Source organism: Callionymus lyra, chromosome 13 (assembly GCF_982586985.1).
Source record: "Callionymus lyra chromosome 13, fCalLyr1.hap1.1, whole genome shotgun sequence".
Taxonomy (NCBI): Eukaryota; Metazoa; Chordata; class Actinopteri; order Syngnathiformes; family Callionymidae; genus Callionymus; species Callionymus lyra.
Genome location: NC_141830.1, coordinates 8,492,309 through 8,517,122, shown reverse-complemented (window position 1 = coordinate 8,517,122; position 24,814 = coordinate 8,492,309). Strand labels below are relative to the sequence as shown.

General features: G+C 33.1%; 1 protein-coding gene across 1 annotated transcript; it reads left to right on the top strand.

Annotated features, from left to right (window-relative positions):
• Positions 1 to 7,199: 7,199 nt before the first annotated feature.
• On the top strand, positions 7,200 to 23,587 carry dpys (dihydropyrimidinase). The gene is made up of 9 exons (XM_087805615.1): positions 7,200 to 7,512; positions 8,727 to 8,885; positions 8,961 to 9,140; positions 11,993 to 12,182; positions 12,268 to 12,424; positions 13,901 to 14,042; positions 17,338 to 17,480; positions 21,539 to 21,746; positions 23,470 to 23,587. Exons 1-9 carry the CDS (start codon positions 7,261 to 7,263, stop codon positions 23,527 to 23,529), a joined length of 1,491 nt encoding a protein of 496 aa, XP_087661741.1. The 5' UTR covers positions 7,200 to 7,260; the 3' UTR covers positions 23,530 to 23,587.
• The last annotated feature ends 1,227 nt before the right edge of the window (positions 23,588 to 24,814 follow it).

Genomic DNA, 24,814 nt, shown 5'->3' with positions numbered 1-24,814 from the left:
AGTCTTAGCTTAGACATGTTTTACACGTGTTTTAGAAGTCTTAGCCTAGACGTGTTTTACACGTGTAATCTTGTATGTGTTTTACACGTGTTTTAGACGTGTAAGCGTGGACGTGTTTTACACGTGTTTTAGAAGTCTTAGCTTAGACGTGTTTTACACGTGTTTTAGAAGTCTTAGCTTAGACGTGTTTTACACGTGTTTTAGACGTGTAAGCTTGTACGTGTTTTACACGTGTTTTAGAAGTCTTAGCTTAGACGTGTTTTACACGTGTTTTAGAAGTCTTAGCTTAGACGTGTTTTACACGTGTTTTAGAAGTCTTAGCTTAGACATGTTTTACACGTGTTTTAGAAGTCTTAGCCTAGACGTGTTTTACACATGTTTTAGACGTGTAAGCTTGTACATGTTTTACACGTGTTTTAGAAGTCTTAGCTTAGACGTGTTTTACACGTGTAAGCTTGTACGTGTTTTACACGTGTTTTAGAAGTCTTAGCTTAGACGTGTTTTAAACGTGTAAGCTTGGACGTGTTTTAGACGTGTTTTAGAAGTCTTAGCTTAGACGTGTTTTACACGTGTTTTGGAAGTCTTAGCTTAGACGTGTTTTACACGTGTTTTAGAAGTCTTAGCTTAGACGTGTTTTACATGTGTTTTAGACGTGTAAGCGTGGACGTGTTTTACACGTGTTTTAGAAATCTTAGCTAAGACGTGTTTTACACGTGTTTTAGAAGTCTTAGCTTAGACGTGTTTTACACGTGTTTTAGAAGTCTTAGCTAAGACGTGTTTTACGCGTGTTTTAGAAGTCTTAGCTTAGACCTGTTTTACATGTGTTTTAGACGTGTAAGCGTGGACGTGTTTTACACGTGTTTTAGAAGTCTTAGCTTAGACATGTTTTACACGTGTTTTAGAAGTCTTAGTTAAGACGTGTTTTACGCGTGTTTTAGAAGTCTTAGCTAAGACGTGTTTTACGCATGTTTTAGAAGTCTTAGCTTAGACGTGTTTTACATGTGTTTTAGAAGTCTTAGCTTTGACGTGTTTTACACGTGTTTTAGAAGTCTTAGCTTAGACGTGTTTTACACGTGTTTTAGAAGTCTTAGCTAAGACGTGTTTAACGCGTGTTTTAGAAGTCTTAGCTTAGACCTGTTTTACATGTGTTTTAGACGTGTAAGCGTGGACGTGTTTTACACGTGTTTTAGACGTGTAAGCTTGTACGTGTTTTACACGTGTTTTAGAAGTCTTAGCTTATACGTGTTTTACACGTGTTTTAGAAGTCTTAGCTTAGACGTGTTTTACACGTGTTTTAGAAGTCTTAGCTTAGACATGTTTTACACGTGTTTTAGAAGTCTTAGCCTAGACGTGTTTTACACGTGTAATCTTGTATGTGTTTTACACGTGTTTTAGACATGTAAGCGTGGACGTGTTTTACACGTGTTTTAGAAGTCTTAGCTTAGACCTGTTTTACACGTGTTTTAGAAGTCTTAGCTTAGACGTGTTTTACACGTGTTTTAGACGTGTAAGCTTGTACGTGTTTTACACGTGTTTTAGAAGTCTTAGCTTAGACGTGTTTTACACGTGTTTTAGAAGTCTTAGCTTAGACGTGTTTTACACGTGTTTTAGAAGTCTTAGCTTAGACATGTTTTACACGTGTTTTAGAAGTCTTAGCCTAGACGTGTTTTACACATGTTTTAGACGTGTAAGCTTGTACATGTTTTACACGTGTTTTAGAAGTCTTAGCTTAGACGTGTTTTACACGTGTAAGCTTGTACGTGTTTTACACGTGTTTTAGAAGTCTTAGCTTAGACGTGTTTTAAACGTGTAAGCTTGGACGTGTTTTAGACGTGTTTTAGAAGTCTTAGCTTAGACGTGTTTTACACGTGTTTTAGAAGTCTTAGCTTAGACGTGTTTTACACGTGTTTTAGAAGTCTTAGCTTAGACGTGTTTTACATGTGTTTTAGACGTGTAAGCGTGGACGTGTTTTACACGTGTTTTAGAAGTCTTAGCTAAGACGTGTTTTACACGTGTTTTAGAAGTCTTAGCTTAGACGTGTTTTACACGTGTTTTAGAAGTCTTAGCTAAGACGTGTTTTACGCGTGTTTTAGAAGTCTTAGCTTAGACCTGTTTTACATGTGTTTTAGACGTGTAAGCGTGGACGTGTTTTACACGTGTTTTAGAAGTCTTAGCTTAGACATGTTTTACACGTGTTTTAGAAGTCTTAGTTAAGACGTGTTTTACGCGTGTTTTAGAAGTCTTAGCTTAGACGTGTTTTACACGTGTTTTAGACGTGTAAGCTTGTACGTGTTTTACACGTGTTTTAGAAGTCTTAGCTTAGACGTGTTTTACACGTGTTTTAGAAGTCTTAGCTTAGACGTGTTTTACACGTGTTTTAGAAGTCTTAGCTTAGACATGTTTTACACGTGTTTTAGAAGTCTTAGCCTAGACGTGTTTTACATGTGTAATCTTGTATGTGTTTTACACGTGTTTTAGAAGTCTTAGCTTAGATGTGTTTTACACGTGTTTTAGAAGTCTTAGCCTAGACGTGTTTTAAACATGTTTTAGACGTGTAAGCTTGTACGTGTTTTAGAAGTCTTAGCCTAGACGTGTTTTACACATGTTTTAGACGTGTAAGCTTGTACATGTTTTAACGTGTTGTAGAAGTCTTAGCTTGGACGTGTTTTACATGTGTAAGCTTGTACGTGTTTTACACGTGTTTTAGAAGTCTTAGCTTAGACGTGTTTTACACGTGTTTTAGAAGTCTTAGCTTAGACGTGTTTTACACGTGTTTTAGAAGTCTTAGCTAAGATGTGTTTTACGCATGTTTTAGAAGTCTTAGCTTAGACGTGTTTTACATGTGTTTTAGAAGTCTTAGCTTAGACGTGTTTTACATGTGTTTTAGAAGTCTTAGCTTAGACGTGTTTTACACGTGTTTTAGAAGTCTTAGCTTAGACGTGTTTTACACGTGTTTTAGAAGTCTTAGCTTAGACATGTTTTACACGTGTTTTAGAAGTCTTAGCTAAGACGTGTTTTACACGTGTTTTAGAAGTCTTAGCTTAGACCTGTTTTACATGTGTTTTAGACGTGTAAGCGTGGACGTGTTTTACACGTGTTTTAGAAGTCTTAGCTTAGACATGTTTTACACGTGTTTTAGAAGTCTTAGTTAAGACGTGTTTTACGCGTGTTTTAGAAGTCTTAGCTTAGACGTGTTTTACACGTGTTTTAGACGTGTAAGCTTGTACGTGTTTTACACGTGTTTTAGAAGTCTTAGCTTAGACGTGTTTTACACGTGTTTTAGAAGTCTTAGCTTAGACGTGTTTTACACGTGTTTTAGAAGTCTTAGCTTAGACATGTTTTACACGTGTTTTAGAAGTCTTAGCCTAGACGTGTTTTACACATGTTTTAGACGTGTAAGCTTGTACATGTTTTACACGTGTTTTAGAAGTCTTAGCTTAGACGTGTTTTACACGTGTAAGCTTGTACGTGTTTTACACGTGTTTTAGAAGTCTTAGCTTAGATGTGTTTTACACGTGTTTTAGAAGTCTTAGCCTAGACGTGTTTTAAACATGTTTTAGACGTGTAAGCTTGTACGTGTTTTAGAAGTCTTAGCCTAGACGTGTTTTACACATGTTTTAGACGTGTAAGCTTGTACATGTTTTAACGTGTTGTAGAAGTCTTAGCTTGGACGTGTTTTACATGTGTAAGCTTGTACGTGTTTTACACGTGTTTTAGAAGTCTTAGCTTAGACGTGTTTTACACGTGTTTTAGAAGTCTTAGCTTAGACGTGTTTTACACGTGTTTTAGAAGTCTTAGCTAAGATGTGTTTTACGCATGTTTTAGAAGTCTTAGCTTAGACGTGTTTTACATGTGTTTTAGAAGTCTTAGCTTAGACGTGTTTTACATGTGTTTTAGAAGTCTTAGCTTAGACGTGTTTTACACGTGTTTTAGAAGTCTTAGCTTAGACGTGTTTTACACGTGTTTTAGAAGTCTTAGCTTAGACATGTTTTACACGTGTTTTAGAAGTCTTAGCTAAGACGTGTTTTACACGTGTTTTAGAAGTCTTAGCTTAGACCTGTTTTACATGTGTTTTAGACGTGTAAGCGTGGACGTGTTTTACACGTGTTTTAGAAGTCTTAGCTTAGACATGTTTTACACGTGTTTTAGAAGTCTTAGTTAAGACGTGTTTTACGCGTGTTTTAGAAGTCTTAGCTTAGACGTGTTTTACACGTGTTTTAGACGTGTAAGCTTGTACGTGTTTTACACGTGTTTTAGAAGTCTTAGCTTAGACGTGTTTTACACGTGTTTTAGAAGTCTTAGCTTAGACGTGTTTTACACGTGTTTTAGAAGTCTTAGCTTAGACATGTTTTACACGTGTTTTAGAAGTCTTAGCCTAGACGTGTTTTACACATGTTTTAGACGTGTAAGCTTGTACATGTTTTACACGTGTTTTAGAAGTCTTAGCTTAGACGTGTTTTACACGTGTAAGCTTGTACGTGTTTTACACGTGTTTTAGAAGTCTTAGCTTAGACGTGTTTTAAACGTGTAAGCTTGGACGTGTTTTAGACGTGTTTTAGAAGTCTTAGCTTAGACGTGTTTTACACGTGTTTTAGAAGTCTTAGCTTAGACGTGTTTTACACGTGTTTTAGAAGTCTTAGCTTAGACGTGTTTTACATGTGTTTTAGACGTGTAAGCGTGGACGTGTTTTACACGTGTTTTAGAAGTCTTAGCTAAGACGTGTTTTACACGTGTTTTAGAAGTCTTAGCTTAGACGTGTTTTACACGTGTTTTAGAAGTCTTAGCTAAGACGTGTTTTACGCGTGTTTTAGAAGTCTTAGCTTAGACCTGTTTTACATGTGTTTTAGACGTGTAAGCGTGGACGTGTTTTACACGTGTTTTAGAAGTCTTAGCTTAGACATGTTTTACACGTGTTTTAGAAGTCTTAGTTAAGACGTGTTTTACGCGTGTTTTAGAAGTCTTAGCTTAGACGTGTTTTACACGTGTTTTAGACGTGTAAGCTTGTACGTGTTTTACACGTGTTTTAGAAGTCTTAGCTTAGACGTGTTTTACACGTGTTTTAGAAGTCTTAGCTTAGACGTGTTTTACACGTGTTTTAGAAGTCTTAGCTTAGACATGTTTTACACGTGTTTTAGAAGTCTTAGCTTAGATGTGTTTTACACGTGTTTTAGAAGTCTTAGCCTAGACGTGTTTTAAACATGTTTTAGACGTGTAAGCTTGTACGTGTTTTAGAAGTCTTAGCCTAGACGTGTTTTACACATGTTTTAGACGTGTAAGCTTGTACATGTTTTACACGTGTTGTAGAAGTCTTAGCTTGGACGTGTTTTACATGTGTAAGCTTGTACGTGTTTTACACGTGTTTTAGAAGTCTTAGCTTAGACGTGTTTTACACGTGTTTTAGAAGTCTTAGCTTAGACGTGTTTTACACGTGTTTTAGAAGTCTTAGCTAAGACGTGTTTTACGCATGTTTTAGAAGTCTTAGCTTAGACGTGTTTTACATGTGTTTTAGAAGTCTTAGCTTAGACGTGTTTTACATGTGTTTTAGAAGTCTTAGCTTAGACGTGTTTTACACGTGTTTTAGAAGTCTTAACTTAGACGTATTTTAGACGTGTAAGCTTGTACGTGTTTTACACGTGTTTTAAAAGTCTTAGCTTAGACGCGTTTTAAAACGTGTTTTAGAAGTCTTAACTTAGACGTGTTTTACACGTGTTTTAGAAGTCTTAACTTAGACGTATTTTAGACGTGTAAGCTTGTACGTGTTTTAAACGTGTTTTAAAAGTCTTAGCTTAGACGTGTTTTAAACGTGTTTTAGAAGTCTTAGCTTAGACGTGTTTTAAACGTGTTTTAGAAGTCTTAGCTTAGACGTGTTTTAAACGTGTTTTAGAAGTCTTAGCTTGGACGTGTTTTAAACGTGTTTTAGAAGTCTTAGCTTAGACGTGTTTTACACGTGTTTTAGAAGTCTTAACTTAGACGTATTTTAGACGTGTAAGCTTGTACGTGTTTTAAACGTGTTTTAAAAGTCTTAGCTTAGACGTGTTTTAAACGTGTATGCTTGGATGTGTTTTACAAGTGTTTTTAGAAGTCTTGGCTTAGTTTTAGATGCATTTAGATGTGTAAGCATGGACCTTTAAAACAAGTCTAAATTATGTCTTAGCCACGTCTAAAACGCGTCTTAAGCGTGATTAAAACGTGTCTAAATCATGTCTAAGCTATTAAATGACACCTAAGCTAAGACGTCTAAAACACGACTAAAAGACATACAAGCTTAGACTTCTAAAACACGTCTAAAACATGTCTGAATTACATCTAATAATTAGACTAGCCGTCTAACTATGGGCCAGAAGCATGGGTTTTTAATTTAAGCTAAAGCTCGCCAGCTAGCTTGACTTAGTTTTAGGTTAATCAACTGTTTAATAAACTCGATTACAAACTGTCTTTATTTAGCTATACTTTAGGTTAATAGTCATTTACTGCAGTTATTGTCATACAACACGGTTGACATGATCGTATTTATAAAAACAAAGTCTAAATCTGGTCTTAATCAAGACATTGATTAAGGTCTAAATCAACACTAAACCAAATCCATTTAAATCATTCAAGTCGAATATTTGGACACCAGTTGTGCAACTTACAGTTATATATTACTAATATTATTTAAAGTATTTACTTCTATCGTCTAAATTTGTGTTTAAAAAAGAGGTTGATATGAGGTGTTGAAATCCAAACTATACTTTACATTGATAAATGACTGTTAAACATTTGCCCACCATTTACTCAACGTCTTGTATATTTGTTTCATTTTTTTTAAATTTTATATTTATTGATAAAGTTATATCTAGAATTGGTCTAAAAAATATATACCGATTAATCTCGGAAAATACCTCTTTTAGACTCTAAGGCTCAGTGGGATGTTTATTTAAAGATATATAATAATTGTATTTATATACATGCATAACACAATGTACTATTCGAATAACTATACACATTAAAATACAGGTTTGATTAAAAAATAAAATCTGTAAAACTTAATTAAAAAAAGTGCGGAGGAAAAAAATCGCAAACAATATTGAATCATCAAATTATATACGTTTTTGTTTTCCTTTTTTTTAATGCAAAAACCAGACCTTTCATGTCGGGAAAAGGGAGAGAATCGCTGGGAAAAAAAGAGGACATGCGCAGTAGAGTCTGCACAAGTTTTTGCAAGTGTAGTCGAGGTCGTGCGTGCGTGCGTTGCAAAAAAAAGTTCTGCTCAAAGAAATCATGTCAGGTTCCGACAGAATTCTCATCAAGGGAGGAAAAGTGGTGAACGAAGACTGTTCCCAGATCAGCGACGTCTACATCCAGGATGGCAAGATCGTGGACGTGGGTCCGGACCTGCGCGCGGAGGACGGGGTCCGGGTGATCGACGCCCGCGGGAGGCTCGTGATCCCGGGCGGCATCGACACGCACACGCACATGGAGCTCGCGTTCATGGGCACGAGGGCGGTGGACGACTTTCACATCGGAACCAAAGTAAAAGAAAACTGAACACCATGACGTTTTTAAAAACAATTACTTGTTTTGTGGGCAAGTTTCTTGTGTCAACTTGTGTAGAACCACAGAGTAAACATTGTGTTATTGTGAAATAACCTCAGGCATCAACTGAAATATTGACCAAAAACAAGTGTCTTTTACAACAAAAAAGTTATTATTAAAGTAGCTGAAATTGTTCATTTGAATTTGCATTTAAAAAGTAAACCGATATTAATTTAACATATTATTTTATTTATTTATTTTGGTAGAGTTAATGTATTTTATTAAATTTGTATTCATTATTTATGTATTTTATTTATTTTAATGCACTGTACTTGTATTTCAATCATGTTTTTGTATTCCATTCGTATATTATTTAATGCTACCTCAACAAATTCCTGTTGTTTTGTTTAGAAATACAAGTTTTTTTTGTTAAACCAGTTAGTTAGTGAGGGGGTTGTCTAACAGTCCAAAGCATTTATTTTAATGCACTGTACTTGTATTTCAATCATGTTTTTGTATTCCATTCGTATATTATTTAATGCTACCTCAACAAATTCCTGTTGTTTTGTTTAGAAATATAAGTTTTTTCTGATGGTTCAGTGTTAAACCAGTTAGTTAGTGAGGGGTTGTCTAACAGTCCAAAGCATTTATTTTAATGCACTGTACTTGTATTTCAATCATGTATTTGAATTCCGTTCGTATATTATTTAATGCTACCTCAACAAATTCCTGTTGTTTTGTTTAGAAATACAAGTTTTTTTTCTGATGGTTCAGTGTTAAACCAGTTAGTTAGTGAGGGGTTGTCTAACAGTCCAACGCATTTATTTTAATGCACTGTACTTGTATTTCATTCATGTATTTGAATTCCGTTTCTTATATTATTTAATGCTACCACAACAAATTCCTGTTGTTTTGTTTAAAAATACAAGTTTTTTTCTGATGGTTCAGTGTTGAACCAGTTGGTCCTGTTAGTGAGGGGGTTGTCTAACAGTCCAACGCATTTATTTTTAATTATTAACAAAGATGAGTGCCTTCAGGGGAAAAAAAAGGTCAAAGGTTAGTGTTAGGCAATGATTTCTAAACTGACCCTCATATAAGAACTCGTGAACCAGCTTTGATTTATCTTAGTGACTTATTGTTTGGTCAAATTCAAAATCAAGTTAATAAAGTTTGTTATTAATCAACTCGGTGACACCGTTTGTTTCCACCAGGCTGCCCTGGCAGGAGGGACCACCATGATCATGGACTTTGTGATCCCTCAGAGGGGGACTTCTCTCCTGGAGGCCTACGACCGTTGGCGCAAAACGGCCGACGCCAAAGTCTGCTGCGACTACTCGCTGCACGTCGCCGTCACTTGGTGGAGCGACCAGGTCCAACGTTAAAGCGCAAACATAAAACCCAAAGTGGGATCAATAAAGACGTTTTTGTTATCCTCTCTCCCGTAGGTCAAGAAAGAAATGGAAATTCTGGCCGAAACCAAAGGCGTGAACTCGTTCAAGATGTTCATGGCCTACAAGGACGTGTTCATGCTGCAGGACTCTGAGCTGTACGCCGCCTTTTCTCGGTGTAGAGAAGTGGGCGCCATCGCTCAGGTGCACGCCGAGAACGGAGACCTTATCGCTGAGGTTAGAGTTCGTATGTCCGCCTTTTTTACTGCTTAAAAATCAATCGCTCACAATTTTCAATACTATCTTGTTCTCTTTTTTTAAAATCTTTAGTTGCATGGAAAGCGTGTGACAAACTAACTTTGAAATATAGAAGTATATCAGTGGCATCAGAATATTCAATAGTTTATTTTAACAATCAGAATGTTTGTATTCAAATTCAAATCATTTCAAAATTATATTATGTCACAGTTTGATTTTCTAATTCCAATAATTCCAATATATATTTTCATTGTAAGTAAGTAAGTAATTTTTATTTATATAGCGCTTTTCCAGACCAGGGTCACAAAGCGCTTAAACAATCAAAAAAATACTCAATAAAGTATATACTTTAAAGGGCAAGATATTGTATACGCTTTTAACTCCTAGCCTTTTAAATTCAATATAAAAATGTCCGTATAATTAGTGATGGTCTGATGAAGCTTCATGAAACAGTGTCATGTTGTTTAGAGGTCAGTAGGTGGCGCCATCACTTTAAAAATAATGTGATGTTTCATTAGAACAGTTGTTCAAAACAAAGGAAAATAGCGCAGAGACCGCCATCTAGTGGACTCTGAAAATAATGACACTGCTTCATGAAGCTTCATCACTATGTATAATAGAGCAAACATTTAATAATACATTTCAAAACCTACGGATGATAATATATTGAAACTAGAAATTTACATTTTTTGAAAAATAATATTAAAATATGTGTATTAAAAAAATATCCACCTTTCAACATAGACATTATGGAATTGAATTATTTAATACAAATAATAGAACTAGTCATATAGGAAAAAAATAATTTGAATTTCAACATTAGAAATTCAATATTCTGACGATAAACCTCCATATAGAAATACACAAAATGTCTCCTCAACTCCTCTAATAAAATATAAACCCATTATCAGACACTTTTTCTTTCATTACAACTGTAGGAAATGTTTGAATTATCACGAAAGTTCGCTATATAAATATATATTACTTACTTACTTACTTACACACGTGTCAGTAGATTATACTGTCATTTCCTCTTATGACCACTAGAGGCCAGCAAATATTCAAGTACATTCCTTCTTCATCAGTGTTGGGCAATTACGTTTCTTCAGGAGCTACATTTTTTAGACAGTGGCTGTTGTGAGGGACCATCGAGCAATGGATAAATAAATAAATAGAAAAATAGAAACATTGAAAATCAGGTATTTAAATCAAGATGAATAGGCTAAAATGTTCTTTTATTTATGCACTTTTTATAACATTATTTTTTTATTCACTTAAATATTTTGAGGAGCAATAAATACACACAAAATGTGACAGATTTCCTAAAATAAAACCCTTTAATTCACAATTTAAAGATTATAATTAATAGAATTGAAAAGAAAATATTTAGTTTCTTCATGATCTTTGACCTCATCTTTGGGTCACACAAATGTCGGGCCAGACTCTGCTAATGTCTGTTTTTGATTAATTAATATACTGTATAGTTTTAATAATCAGTCAAATAGTGACGAACATTATTAAAGAAAAATGTAGAGAAAGAACCAGAAGTTTGCTGCGATGACAAAATCCATTTTTTAATTGACTTCTAATAAATAAAAAGTCCACTTATTATATCACTTTTCTTTCTTCTTGTGCTCAGAATAACTGGGTCAATCCAAACTCTGAAACAAGCACTGGTGTGACATTCTATTACTTCAGTTGCCATGGTTACTTAGGACAATAGAGGAGAGAATAAGGAAATGTCACTAAAAATATGAAAAACATTGAACATGTTTCTCTTTTGTATTTGAAAATGTGTGAATTATCAATTTACAAAAACTCTTTGTAATTATCTTATTTTATTAATTTAAAATTTTGATTTCACTTTTGCTTTTTTATTTATGAATTTAATTTAACATTTCAAAGAATGCAACTTTTAATTTATTTTTAAAAGCTTATCTAAGCGTTCAATTATTTATTTGAACAACTAAATTCAATCATTTCTATATCGAATTGGAGGTTTTTCTTGTTTTTATTAGATAATTAATTTAAATAATTTCCTTTTAACAATTGGATTTAAACATTTCTAAATGAATACAATTATTTTTACTCATAGTTAGATATTCTTATGATAAGAAAAAAATAACATTTTTAAATTCATTATTTTCTAATTATTTTTGAATTGTAAATTCAATAAACACATGTAGAAATAATTGGTCGAAAGTTCACACAAATACACTATTATAATGACATTTATATGTTGAATTTTCTAAAAGAAGATTTAGAAAAAAATATTTTGTCATCATTGGGAAAAACAAAAAAATCTAAATATGGGTTAAATATATATTAAACTTTTTTTAAATTCAATTATTGCAAAAAAAAGAAGGAATTCAAATATATATACATATATATGTATATATTATTATTAATTATTTATATTTATATTTATTCAATTAAAAACATATAAATAAAAATATAATATATATATCAACAAATATATAAAGAATATTCACTAACATTTAAAATATTTGATTGAAAAATTTCAATTATTAAAAAAGTAATATTAAACTTTTGAATTCAAAACAAAATAAGAACAAAGCAATATTTCAATGTAAAGATTATTGAAAAATTCTAAATAAAACAAAATTTGAAAAATAAATAAAAAGTAATTTAAGCGTTAAACTCAACCATTATCAATATTTTTTATATTTAGAAAATCTCATTTAGTTTAGTTTTCTCTTCTTGTAAATAAAGTAAAATGCTGTCTTATCACTTCCAAACACACTCCTACCCACTGCGTTGATATCATCCCGTCGTCACCACTGACCTTCACGTCGTCGTCTCCTCCACAGGGAGCCAAGAAGATGCTCTCCATGGGCATCACTGGCCCCGAGGGCCACGAACTGTGCCGACCGGAGGAGGTGGAGGCCGAGGCCACCCAGCGAGCCATCACCATCGCCCACGCCGTCAACTGCCCGCTCTACGTGGTCCACGTTATGAGCAAATCTGCCGCCAAAGTGGTGTCGAGCGCACGGCGGGACGGTGGGTTTTTCTCGACTCCCGCTGTTCGTGGAAACTTTCTCCTCGTCGTCTGAGACACGCCTGGTCGTTTATGATCCCGAACCAGGTCGTGTTGTGTTCGGCGAGCCCATCGCGGCCGGACTCGGCACCGACGGTACCAACTACTGGCACAAGGACTGGGCTCACGCCGCCTCCTTCGTCATGGGTCCCCCCCTCAGACCGGACCCCAGCACACCTGGGTACCTCATGGACCTGCTGGCCAAGTAGGTGGTTATGCATACAGAGTTGTGTGTCATCAGCACATAACAGAGTTCTAAGAGTGTTGAATAACTAGGTCAGTCCAGACACACGTGCCGTTGCCATTGGTTATTTGAAAACTCTTAAGATAATGAAATTAATGGCTAGTATATGAGAGAACGTGTCTCTGTCGAGAATATGTTGATGATTTAGAAAAACTCTTTTAGTATAAATATATATTTGGAGTAATGTTGCATTATTTTTGCAAGTTTGATTTCATTATTAGTTATATACAGTATGCACGGCAATAATGCATGTTTACTTTATAATTATATACATGTATATCTATCACTATATATAAATAAATCAATACATCTATACATAAATCTATCTCTGAATATATATAAATAAATCTATACATCTTTACATAAATTTATGAATCTATACATAAATCTATTGCTCTCTGAATATACTGTATATGAATACATCTATACATAAATCTATACATCTATACATACATCTAAACATCTCTCTATATATACATAAATCTGTCTCTCTGAATATACTGTATATAAATAAATCTATATATTTATATATAAAATCTATACATCTCTCTATATATACATAAATATATACACCTCTCTGAGTATATACAAATACATCTATACATAAATCTATAAATCTATACATAAATCTATCGCTCTCTGAATATATATAAATACATCTATACATAAATCTATACATCTATACAAAAATATATTTCTCTCTATATATATAAGTAAATCTATACATAAATCTATACATCTCCCTATATATACATAAATCTGTCTCTATGAATACACTGTATATAAATGAATCTATACGTCTCTACATCTCTCTTTATATACATAAATCTATCCATTTCTCTCTGAATATATATAAATAAATCTATACATCTATTCATACATTTATCTCCCTGTTAATATATATATAAATAAATCTATACATCTATACATAAATCTATCTCTGTGAATATATATAAATAAATCTATACATCTATACATAAATCTATCTCTGTGTGAATATATATAAATAAATCTACACAACTATACATAAATCTATCTCTGTAAATATATATAAATAAATCTATACATCTATACATAAATCTATCTCTGTGTGAATATATATAAATAAATCTACACAACTATACATAAATCTATCTCTGTGAATATATATAAATAAATCTATACATCTATACATAAATCTATCTCTGTGAATATATATAAATAAATCTATACATCTATACATAAATCTATCTCTGTGTGAATATATATAAATAAATCTACACAACTATACATAAATCTATCTCTGAATATATATAAATAAATCTATACATCTATACATAAATCTATCTCTGTGAATATATATAAATAAATCTATACATCTATACATAAATCTATCTCTGTGTGAATATATATATAAATAAATCTACACAACTATACATATATCTCTCTTTCTTCCAGTGACGACCTGAGCGTGACCGGAACAGACAACTGCACCTTCTCAGTTTGCCAGAAGGCTCTCGGGAAAGACGACTTCACCAAGATTCCCAACGGGGTGAACGGGGTGGAAGACAGGATGTCTGTGATCTGGGAGAAAGGAGTGGTGAGTCCACACGACACAGATAAATGTGTAAATGAGTATCACTGCTGAATACAGGTTAACGCGGCACCATGTGACATTTACACGTTCATTTCTTTCAGTCATGATTGGTTTTTTTTTAAGTAATACTCTGTAACTTTTATTTAACAATGCTCTTCTGCGAGTGACCACTAGGGTCTTTACCGCATTGGGTCAGAGACGGTGAAATACTGAAATTATTTTAAGTTACCCTGAAGATAAACCCAGAAAACCGAGGCGACAAGAATCATATGTTGTCTTGTGAAGAATGCAACAATGCAGTTACACTGTTCTGACTCCTGGGGGAGCCAGAAACAAATAGTCAAATCTTACATATTGCCGCTTTAACAGATCCATTTTTGACAAAACTTAGATTCTGAAACAAGACAGCAATTAATAGTCATTCTCTTATTTATTCTAGTGAGTCGTTGCAAACATTTTCTGCAGAATTGTTTTCAGATTTAACTTCAGAATACTTGCCAGGTACCCAAAGATAAGATGTTCAATCCTTGCGAGCGAAGGAATTACGATTTGTTTTCCGACAAATTAAAAAAATCTACATAATACATTACCCTCTGGTCGAATTTAAATTAAAACATTTCAAAATTGTTTTGATGAGAAACCAATTAAAGTCTTCGTGTTTCATGGTTTAAACTAGAGGTTAATAAAGGATGAAATTAAAAAAAAACTATAAAATGCATGTTTAATTTGTAATTTAAAAAAACTAACATTTTACCAAAAAACTTAAAAGCATACAAATGGAATAATTGTCTATTTTAAATATGATCTCTTTAAACTTGCTCTTCCTAACTTGTAACCCATGGCAACCATTCCTTCACGTCTGTATTGTGTCAGACTTCATTGAGTGCAAGAGTTTATCAGATTTATGTGGGGAAACCTTCAAACTTAAAAAAGTATTTGAAGATTGGATGGTTCAAGTAATGATAAAAATAAGTGATTTATATTGCAACACATTTATGAAAGTCAAATAAATCAAGATCAAAAGGATGAAAGTATTTTTCTAGTTAAAAGGCAGTTACATAAAGATGAAAACATCAATTATTTTTCTTCACACAAACCTGAGGGAATTGTTGCAGTTCTTTGTTAACAAGCCAAACAATGTGTTCTTTCAACCCAAGACAAAAATATCTTTATTAATCACTAAATCATGTATTCTTTTTTCAGAATAGTTTCTATTACGAAATGAGGTTGTTTTAATTTTAATAATAAATTATATTATGAAACAAAGTCTATTAAAGTAGCATTTTGTACCTTAACTTTTAAACATTACATTCAAAACACTACGTTGTGTAATTACACTATATTTAATCATATATTTAATCATTTAGTCAAATGTAATTTTAGTTCAACTCTACACTTAACTTGTTAAGTTTTTCAATTAAAAGACCCCTTTTCTCTTATTTATTTTTTTCCTCCTTTTTATGGGCATTTGTTTATATGTTGTATCATAATTTTAAATAAAATTGATATAAAAAGAAATATGATTTATCTTATGGTATATTAACTTCATAAAATAGTTTAATTTTAATTCTTAAATAAATAGTACGCTGTGCGTTTTCATTTGTTTAATCTTGTGTAATCTCAGGGTCAAGGTGACCCGAAGGCCCGGAAAACAAATGTGCTTGTGGTATCCCTTGTGTTGTCTCTGGGTCAAGGTGAACGACCTCCACCACTGCATATGTATTGATGGAAGCCAGGGAGGTCGTTCACCTTGACCCTGAGATAAGATATGGGTTAAAAAAAACAAACATTAAACAGTTTAAAATAAAAATCAACAATCGACAACATCTTTTAAGCTTATTTCAGAATGTCAGAATGAAAAGTTTTGGCAATTACATTTTTATGGGGCCACTTTTTTATCTTTGTCAAGAATCCATTAATTGACAGGTTTTAAAACATGTTTTTAATAAGCTTTAACCTTGAATGAAAACAGGGAACACTTCTAATTGAAATGGAAATTCCCTTGAAGTGAGTAATGATAATAATTTTATTTTTTTTAATTAACTTGTCAATGATATTAAAAAAAGAATAAATGAAGCCGTCAAACAGTCAAACAAAACAACCAAACCATGGATTCAAAATGAAAAAATAAAACGTTTTTCTAGTTTTAATAAATATAAATACACTAGAAGGGCCAAATTTTGCCCCCAGGTCGCACTTTCTTCTGGTATGCTCTAACTTTTATGTATAAAAAAAAAATCCTGAGAAATTTACAACCTATTAACAGATATAACATCAAGACAGTTATTCAGAAATTGAAAGAAATATGTTCTTTATCTTTAGATTGTGACATCTTGCACTTTGTTTTTATTGAACTTTGTTCTCCTTTTTTAATGAATCTGTGAATCTGTCTGTCTGTCTGTCTGTCTGTCTGTCTGTCTGTCTGTCCATCTTATCTAATCTATCTAATCTATTTTATCTAATCTATCTAATCTATTTTATCTAATCTATGTTATCTAATCTATTTTATCTAATCTATGTTATCTAATCTATTTTATCTAATCTATTTTATCTAATCTATCTAATCTATCTAATCTATCTAATCTATCTAATCTATCTAATCTATCTAATCTATCTAATCTATCTATCTCATTGTAGTTAGCAGTTAGCATATTAGCTTAAATTGGCTGTTTTAAATAAACTTAATTGATCCCTCTGGAGGTCTCCTTCATTTGTATTTCATTTGTTACCGTTTTGTTGATTTGTTTTAAAATCACTCTCATTTAAAATGTATTTAAAAATAGAGTTTTAATATTTCTTCTCTGCTTAACAGCCACAAATATAATCTGATAAAACTTGATCCAAGGCCACATGAAAAGTGTTTTATATTGATTCATAAAGTAGCCTATAATAGATTATTATAATCTGTGTAAAAGGTGTGTTTCTTATATGTGATCAAACGTCAGTCTTTCATATCTGTCGGCTGCTCTCAGAATTCACTCAATCAACCTGCGACGGCGACTCTTCTCTGCTGTGTTTATAACTGAACCGAACAAATAGATACAAGATAACAAGTTTCCCGCTGGAGTGTTTCTGATCGCTCGCTTCGGACGCCGCCGCTGACTCCGCAGTTTCCTGCTGATGCGAGTGTTTCAGCTCAAAAGAGCGGCCGTCTGCTTCGCAGTCCACAAATCACTCACACTGTGAAATTCTTGGCAGGGACGTGTGCTGTGCGGGCGAGCGCTGACGCGGCCTCTCGCCGTACGCTGCCGTCCGTGTGTTTTTAAATGAGTTTTCTCTGCGCGTTTCCTTTTCTCAGCACAACGGCAAAATGGATGAGAATCGATTTGTGGCCGTCACCAGCAGCAACGCGGCGAAAATCTTCAACTTCTATCCGCAAAAAGGCCGAATCGCCAAGAATTCGGATGCTGACGTGGTTATATGGGACCCCGACATGACCAGGTGAGGGGGCCCTTCATCGTTTACCCATGACAGCCTTCATTATTTCAACATCTTCAAATGATGTGATGATGATGATTATTATTATATTATGATGTGTGTGCATGTGTGTGTAAGTAAGTAAAAGTTATTTGTCTATTTGTTTATCTTTCTAGACCAGGGTCACAAAGCGCTTTAACAACCAAAAACAATACACAGTTAAAATATATACTTTAAAAGGTCAAACACATAAGACAAACACAGGAGTCCCAGAAAATCAGGGAAAAGCACAAATAAAAATGTCTTAAGATGTTTCTTAATTGATCCTGAACGAAACTGGAAGCTAGTGAAGAGTTTTAAGAATCAGGAGAAATGTGAGTTCTTCTACTAGAGCGGGTCGGAATTCTCGCTGCAGAGTTTTGTATTAACTGCAGGCGAGACAACTCCTTCTTGTTTAGACACGAAAATAAACGTTTAAAATAGTCTTAACGAGAAAAACAAATGCATGGATTAAAAAACTCTGTTGGAGGTGTCTTGGTCTCGGCCAAGCCGGTCTTGACGATAAATTCTAGCTCTGACCTTTTAAAAAAAGTAAAAAATAAAATAAATAAATAGTATAATAAAAGTGTAAATTATTTACAGAAGAATTTGGGCCTCATTTGGCCCCCAGGCACCTAGATGAACAATGACCTGTTAAATCCTATTTTCTTTATTATCAAAGTGCAAAAACAGAGATTAAATTCAGTTAAGATTCTCAACTCTGATGGCAACACACAAAACAAAATAAAAAAATTAACTAAACACGAATAAAAATGACAATAATATCCTGTAACTTTAATATGTAAGCATAATGTGATTGTAAACATCTGTTTATGATCATTTCCTGATGGAGGAATTAGTATTGACCTGGAAATTTTTGACGTTTAATTTAGGATTAAATTTTCACCGTGTCTATAGAAGTTAAAAAAGGGCAAGAATCTGGCGATACGATACGCATCAAGATACATGATATACGATATGATATATTGCCATACTGTAGTAACAACGATAAGTTTACTTTTTCTGGCTTTTACAACAAATAAATGAGCAAATATATTCTCTAATCAAATGTGAAAGTGTTTGTAGGAAAGTGCTTCTCAAAAATATTTACAAAAATGTAAACTTATATTAACAATAAAGTGCATTAACCGTTTCAAACAACCTGAAGCAACATGCAATATCGAGTATCTGTCATTGTTTAATTTGTTTCACTTGTTTTAAAGCCAAAATGAGTCCAAACATCAGCTTTAAAAGCAGCTGGAGTCTGGTGTATCATTTCGGGAGGAAATGACAAATGTCGCCAACTAGTGGCCGGAGGTTTAATCGCACCACACAAATGATTGAACGCTGTTAATTGTAAAAATAAAACATCGAATGATTGTCATTTATACTCAAACTATTGAAATATAAACCATAAAATGCCTTTTGAATTAAAATAAAATGTTATTAGAAAGATTTTTTTTGTCTTTAAATATCGATACAGTATCTGGAATAAAAATTGCGCAATATATCGTTATATCAACATTTTCTTTCACCCCTATGAGTACACAAAAAAAAAATATATATATATCACATAATTCCGAGACGACTTCTGTTTGTTTCATGACATGTAGAACCGAAAAAGATCAGACGTTGTTCTTGTAAACACGTAGGTTATTGACGCAGGCGTCGGAAATAGATGCATTTTTTAATGTCTCGTTAAGTGGATTACATCCATCCAAAAATGAGACGCTATCTCTTCCAAACAGCTGCAAAAAAAAATAAAATATAGCAGAAATTAACATATGAATGGAAGCGACGTCAAACGAACCAAATGATTCGTCGCAGTTTCGTCGATGTTGGAGACAAAAAAACAAACACAAAAAAGGGTTTTGTTTGTTCAAGCAACTCTTGGTACATGTGGTTTGTTACTAGATGTTCTCAGGTAGTGAAGGCAGATCTCAACTCCAGCAGTTCTGTAGCTTATGTAACCCAGAGAATCTGGGCTGAGCCCCTCGAGGGGGTCTGTTGGGATGCGTTCGCCAATAAGTGACATGAAAAATCGCTGGTTTCTCTCGTCAGCATTATTGGATGCGTTAGCATCACATGTGTGCGTCTGCAGATGCTCCGCGGTGCATGACGGCGCCTCATGTTGGACGGTCTCGCAGCTGAGAATTCATCTGTGAAAACCGTATAATTAATCTGCCACGAAACGCTGAAGTGTTGCTTCATAACATCCGGAACCCGGGGGCCACAGTGGAGTTGCATAACCAGGGAGAGGAAGCAACGTTCAGACACCACGTGCTCCATCATTCGGGCCCGACTTGAAGAATGAGGACGATGTCAGTGTTTAAGTCCTGATAGATACCGTAATTTCCGGACTATAAGTGGCTCCGGAGTACAAGTCGCTCCAGCCATACAATGCATAATAAAGAAGGAAAAAACATATACAAGTCGCACTGGAGTATAAGTCGCATTTTTGGGGGAAATTTATTCGATAAAATCCAACACCAAGAACAGACATGTCATCTTGAAAGTCAATTTAAAATAAAAATAGAATAGAGGCAACAACAGGCTGAATAATTGTACGGTATGTTACGTTACATGACACAACTGGTATGTTAACATAACATATTAAGAGTTATTCAGAGAACTATAGCATAAATAACATGCTAAGAAGTTTACCAAACCATCCGTGTAACTCTAAATAACTAAAATCCAATGAAGTCTTCATCCTCGGTGTCACTTTTAAACAACTCTAACTCCGGAGGTAGAAGATGCGGCGCTTCCTCTTCTACGTCGAAATTATCAACACAGGCCTAGAGCGCCCTCTTGCAGTTTAGTGTGAAAATGTGAAATGATATACCGGTAATAATTTGTTAATAATTTCACACATAACATTTCACTCCAGAGTATAAGTCGCACCCCCGGCCAAACTATGAAAAAAACTGCGACTTCTAGTCCGAAAAATACGGTATATGAAAATTAAAATGTCAATCGTCGACGTGAATAGAATGTTTCACTTTTTAATTGGATCTAAAAATGATGGATCAATCCTCACACGACCACTGATATTCTATGTATTATGAGCTTTATTTGATACATGTCCACATACTTTCCAATGTATATACAGCAAGACTTTTATCAAATAAATAACATTTATTTTCATTAAACCCGTTTTATTGTGTCGCTGGTTAATTCCTATTGACCATCCCATAATTAGAGCCATGATGTATACCTTTATTTTAAAGCATTTAATATTACCGGTCATTTAAATTACTTTGATATCATAGGTATGTGTGAACTTAAGTTGTAGATGAACAGATTTTGCATCTTAACAATGTATTTGATTCATTTCCCTTAATCATGGGGTTTTGGAACCTGTCCGCTCGAAACCTTGGCTCCTGTAGAGGGTTTGAGTGATATTATTTTCCGCCTATGATGTCAATTAAATACACAGTTCCTTATTTATATCCAATATAATACTATCAAACTCAAGGCAGCTAAAATATTTTATCAGTCCACAAAATGTTTATTTTCCAAACTGGACGTATAAGTCTGGATTTTATTTTGTCTTGTCATTCAAGAGTCCATTTATCTTAATTTTCTTACAGATTCCAGTTATTTTCAATTATTTTCATCCTTTTCAACATGTTATAAAGTTCCCTCCCGTATGTAATCTCGGCGAACGAGAGGTTACAAGTGTCCATTATGATGATGAGTAATATTGGTCTTCACTCCTTCTCCAGTCAGCTGTAATCATGCCCTGCTTTGTTTATACAACAAGTCCCTTGGTGGTGGAGACTTCTGGGATTGGTTGTGGTTATAGTTAACAAGATTTCATCTCCAGCTAAACAAAATGTTTTCAGTGGGCGGGGCTTAAGTTAATTTTCTAATGTAAATATTTCAATGAGTTTTGTACAAACATACACTGATAATACAATAGAGGTTCAACATCTATTTAAGACACACTTAAATCAACACTTAAGTTGACCTTAAAGTTCCTGGCCTATTCAACACGTGGACTAAACTTTACTTAAAATTACCTTCTCGATGGTTTCCAGGAAGATCTCGGCGAAGACGCACCACCAGGCCGTGGACTACAACATCTTCGAGGGCATGGAGTGTCACGGCGTCGCCGTGGTAACCATCTCCAGAGGGAAGGTGGTCTACGAGGACGGGCGGCTGAAGACGACGGCGGGACACGGAAGATTCGTCCACAGGAAGCCCTTCTCAGAGTTCGTGTACAAACGCATCAGGCAGAGGGAGCAGGTGAGTGGATGAAGACATGAAGACATGATTCCAGGAGATGAAGCTGGAACATGGATGTATTGAGTGAGAGATTCACATGTGATTTTTCATTCTAGAATATAATCAGTTAAACTACAACATGTTCACTTGTTATTGTAACATATAACACTTGAATATAGTTTAGAAAATAGTGAATACCATAAAAATGACAAAACTAAAACCATTTCTCAAGTTAATGAAACTAATATTCATTAAGAATTGAGGCAAATAATGATAATAACAATGACAAGAATAATGACAATGATGATAATGATAAGAATAATTATATAATAATAAGCAGGATAATGATAATAATGATAATATGGATTATAGTAACGATACAATAATGAGGAAAATAATATTTATAATATATAGAAAATTATAATAGTCACTAAAATAATAACATAATGAAGATAATTATAATAAGAATTATGATAATATGAATTATAATAACACTAATAATAATAATAATAATAATTAGGATAATTAGTTACAGGATAGTTAGTTACAATGATAATAATGACAAAGAGAAAAATAAGGATGATAATAAGAATAATTATATAATAATAATTATAATAATGATAATATGGATTATAGTAACGACACAATAATGAGGAAAATAATATGTTGAAAATGGTAATAGTCACTTAAATAATAACAATATTGAAGATAATTATAATAAGAATGATGATAATATGAATTAAAATGATAATACTAATAATAATAATAATACTACTAATAATAATAATAATAATAATAATAATAATAATAATTAATAAATAATTAGGATAATTAGTTACAGGATAGTTACTTACAATGATAATAATGACAAAGAGAAAAATAAGGATGATAATAATAATAATTATATAATAATAATGACAACAATGACAATATTGGGGATAATGATAATAATATGTAGAAAATGATAATATATACCAAAAATATTAACTGAAAAAATGATGATAATAATATTTATGATAATGATAATATGAATTATAATAACGATAATAATACAACATAATAAGGATAATTATAAAAATAGTAAGTAAGTAATTTATAATGATTATATAATAATGACCATATTGGTGATAAAGATAATAATATTGATACCAATGATAATATGAGTTATAACAAAGTAAATGATAATACCTATTATAATAAAGATGATAACAAAATAAACAATGATAATTATGAAATTAAAAAAAATTAGATGATTATAATAACAATGAGAACTACAAGGATGGTAATAATCATATTATAATGACAATATTGGGGATAATAATAATAATATGAGGTATAATAACAATGACGATAATAATGACAAAAATAATAATAATGATACTAATTATACAACAAAAATGAGGATAGTAATAATATTGAAAGAAATAATGAGATGACATGAATTATAATAAAAAAGTCGCAGTAAACATGAAGATAATTATTAGATTAACGACACTAACGATAGTAATAACGACGATAATACAAATAATACAACAAAAACAGTTCTATGTAAACAAAATTTAGATAAAGTTCAAAAAGATCAGAGAGGATTATGGGATCTATATCGAATGATTGAGACGCTTGTGCAAAAGATGAGGTTTCATGATACAGTGTCAGTACTTTCAGAGCCCAGTAGGGGGAGTCTTTAGTTAAAGATGATGTGAGAGTTGATAGTGTTCATGAACTTCGACCCCGTCCATCACAGGTCGGAAAACCATCGGCCGTGATCCGGGAACCTTATGAAGGGAAAGTGGTCGACCTGTGACCCAAGGTGTCAAATATGATGGAAGGTGATCTGAACTGATAAAGCTTCTATAAAAGTCTCCTGATGTCGTTGCTATGTTTTTTTTTTCGACCCATAAACATCTTCAACCCATGATCGACTTCAACATTCACTCCAGCATTATCATAATGCTTCTAATCACGCCCATATATGGCGTGTGTTTGTTGTCTGCGAGCATCATGAGACTTCCTGTTTCGCCGCAGGCTCGGTCCAGACATAATGTGAGCTTATCATGTTTGCGCACGGGTCAGTGGCAGCGTGAGTCAAACCACTTCCTCCTCGTCCTCTCCACCAATCAGGAACCACGTTGTCATAATATGCAGATTTTTTTTAAAGATCAAATCCAAGAACGAGGAACTGAAAGGATAAAGTTCAACAAATATTTAAAATGTTTGAGATAAAAAAGAGTTAATAGAATTTAATCATTTCTAATAATTGGATCTTTAATTAATAAAACCTTCTTTTTTTTTAAAAAACCAATTGATATTCTAGATCCAACAATTATAATAATATAATTATTCGCCTTTTATTTCCAGATATAGAAAATGTATTGAGTTTTATATTCAATTAAAAAAAATCTTTCATTTTGGAATTCTTTAAATTCAACCTTTCAACATAGAAATTATTGAATTAATTAATAATCCAATAACAAACAAAAATGACAAAATGACAAATAATGCAATGTTAAATTCAACCATTCAATTTTCCAATGACACTGATGTGCAATTTAAATTAAAATATTTTTTTATTTATTTAATCAATTATTTTTTGAAATAAATTATCATTATTTTTATTCTTTCTTACACATATTTTAATATTCGTATTCGTAAGTTTAATATCAGGCGGACGATGTGAACACAAATAAATGTTGCCCAAATGTTAAAAATATTGTATTATGAAGTTTAAAAAAAATGGGAAGATTTGTCCATTTTTCATTGCGGAAAGTTGAAGAAAACAGCCAAAAATGAACGTCTCTAAAATTGGGAAATAATGTTGCAAAACCAAAGTTCCATGAGCCGCATGTGCAGATGAATAAATGTTGCCCAAATGTTGAAAATATTGTCTTCTAAACTCTCAATAAACAGAAAATTTCTACCTTTTTTTTGCTATGAAAAATTTGAAATAATGGTCAAAAATCGACGTCTCTGAAATTGGGAAATATTGTCTTGAAACCATAGTTTAATATCTTCAGACCATGTGGATGCAAATAAATGTTGCCTAAATGTTTCTGAAGACCCAAATGAAGGAAAAATTCTACCTTTTTTCA

Coding starts and splice junctions, on each gene's coding strand:
- dpys (XM_087805615.1), top strand. CDS start 7,261: ATGTCAGGTTCCGACAGAATTCTCATCAAGGGAGGAAAAGTGGTGAAC. Junction 7,513..8,726: donor ACTTTCACATCGGAACCAAA/GTAAAAGAAAAC, acceptor TGTTTCCACCAG/GCTGCCCTGGCAGGAGGGAC. Junction 9,141..11,992: donor ACGGAGACCTTATCGCTGAG/GTTAGAGTTCGT, acceptor TCTCCTCCACAG/GGAGCCAAGAAGATGCTCTC.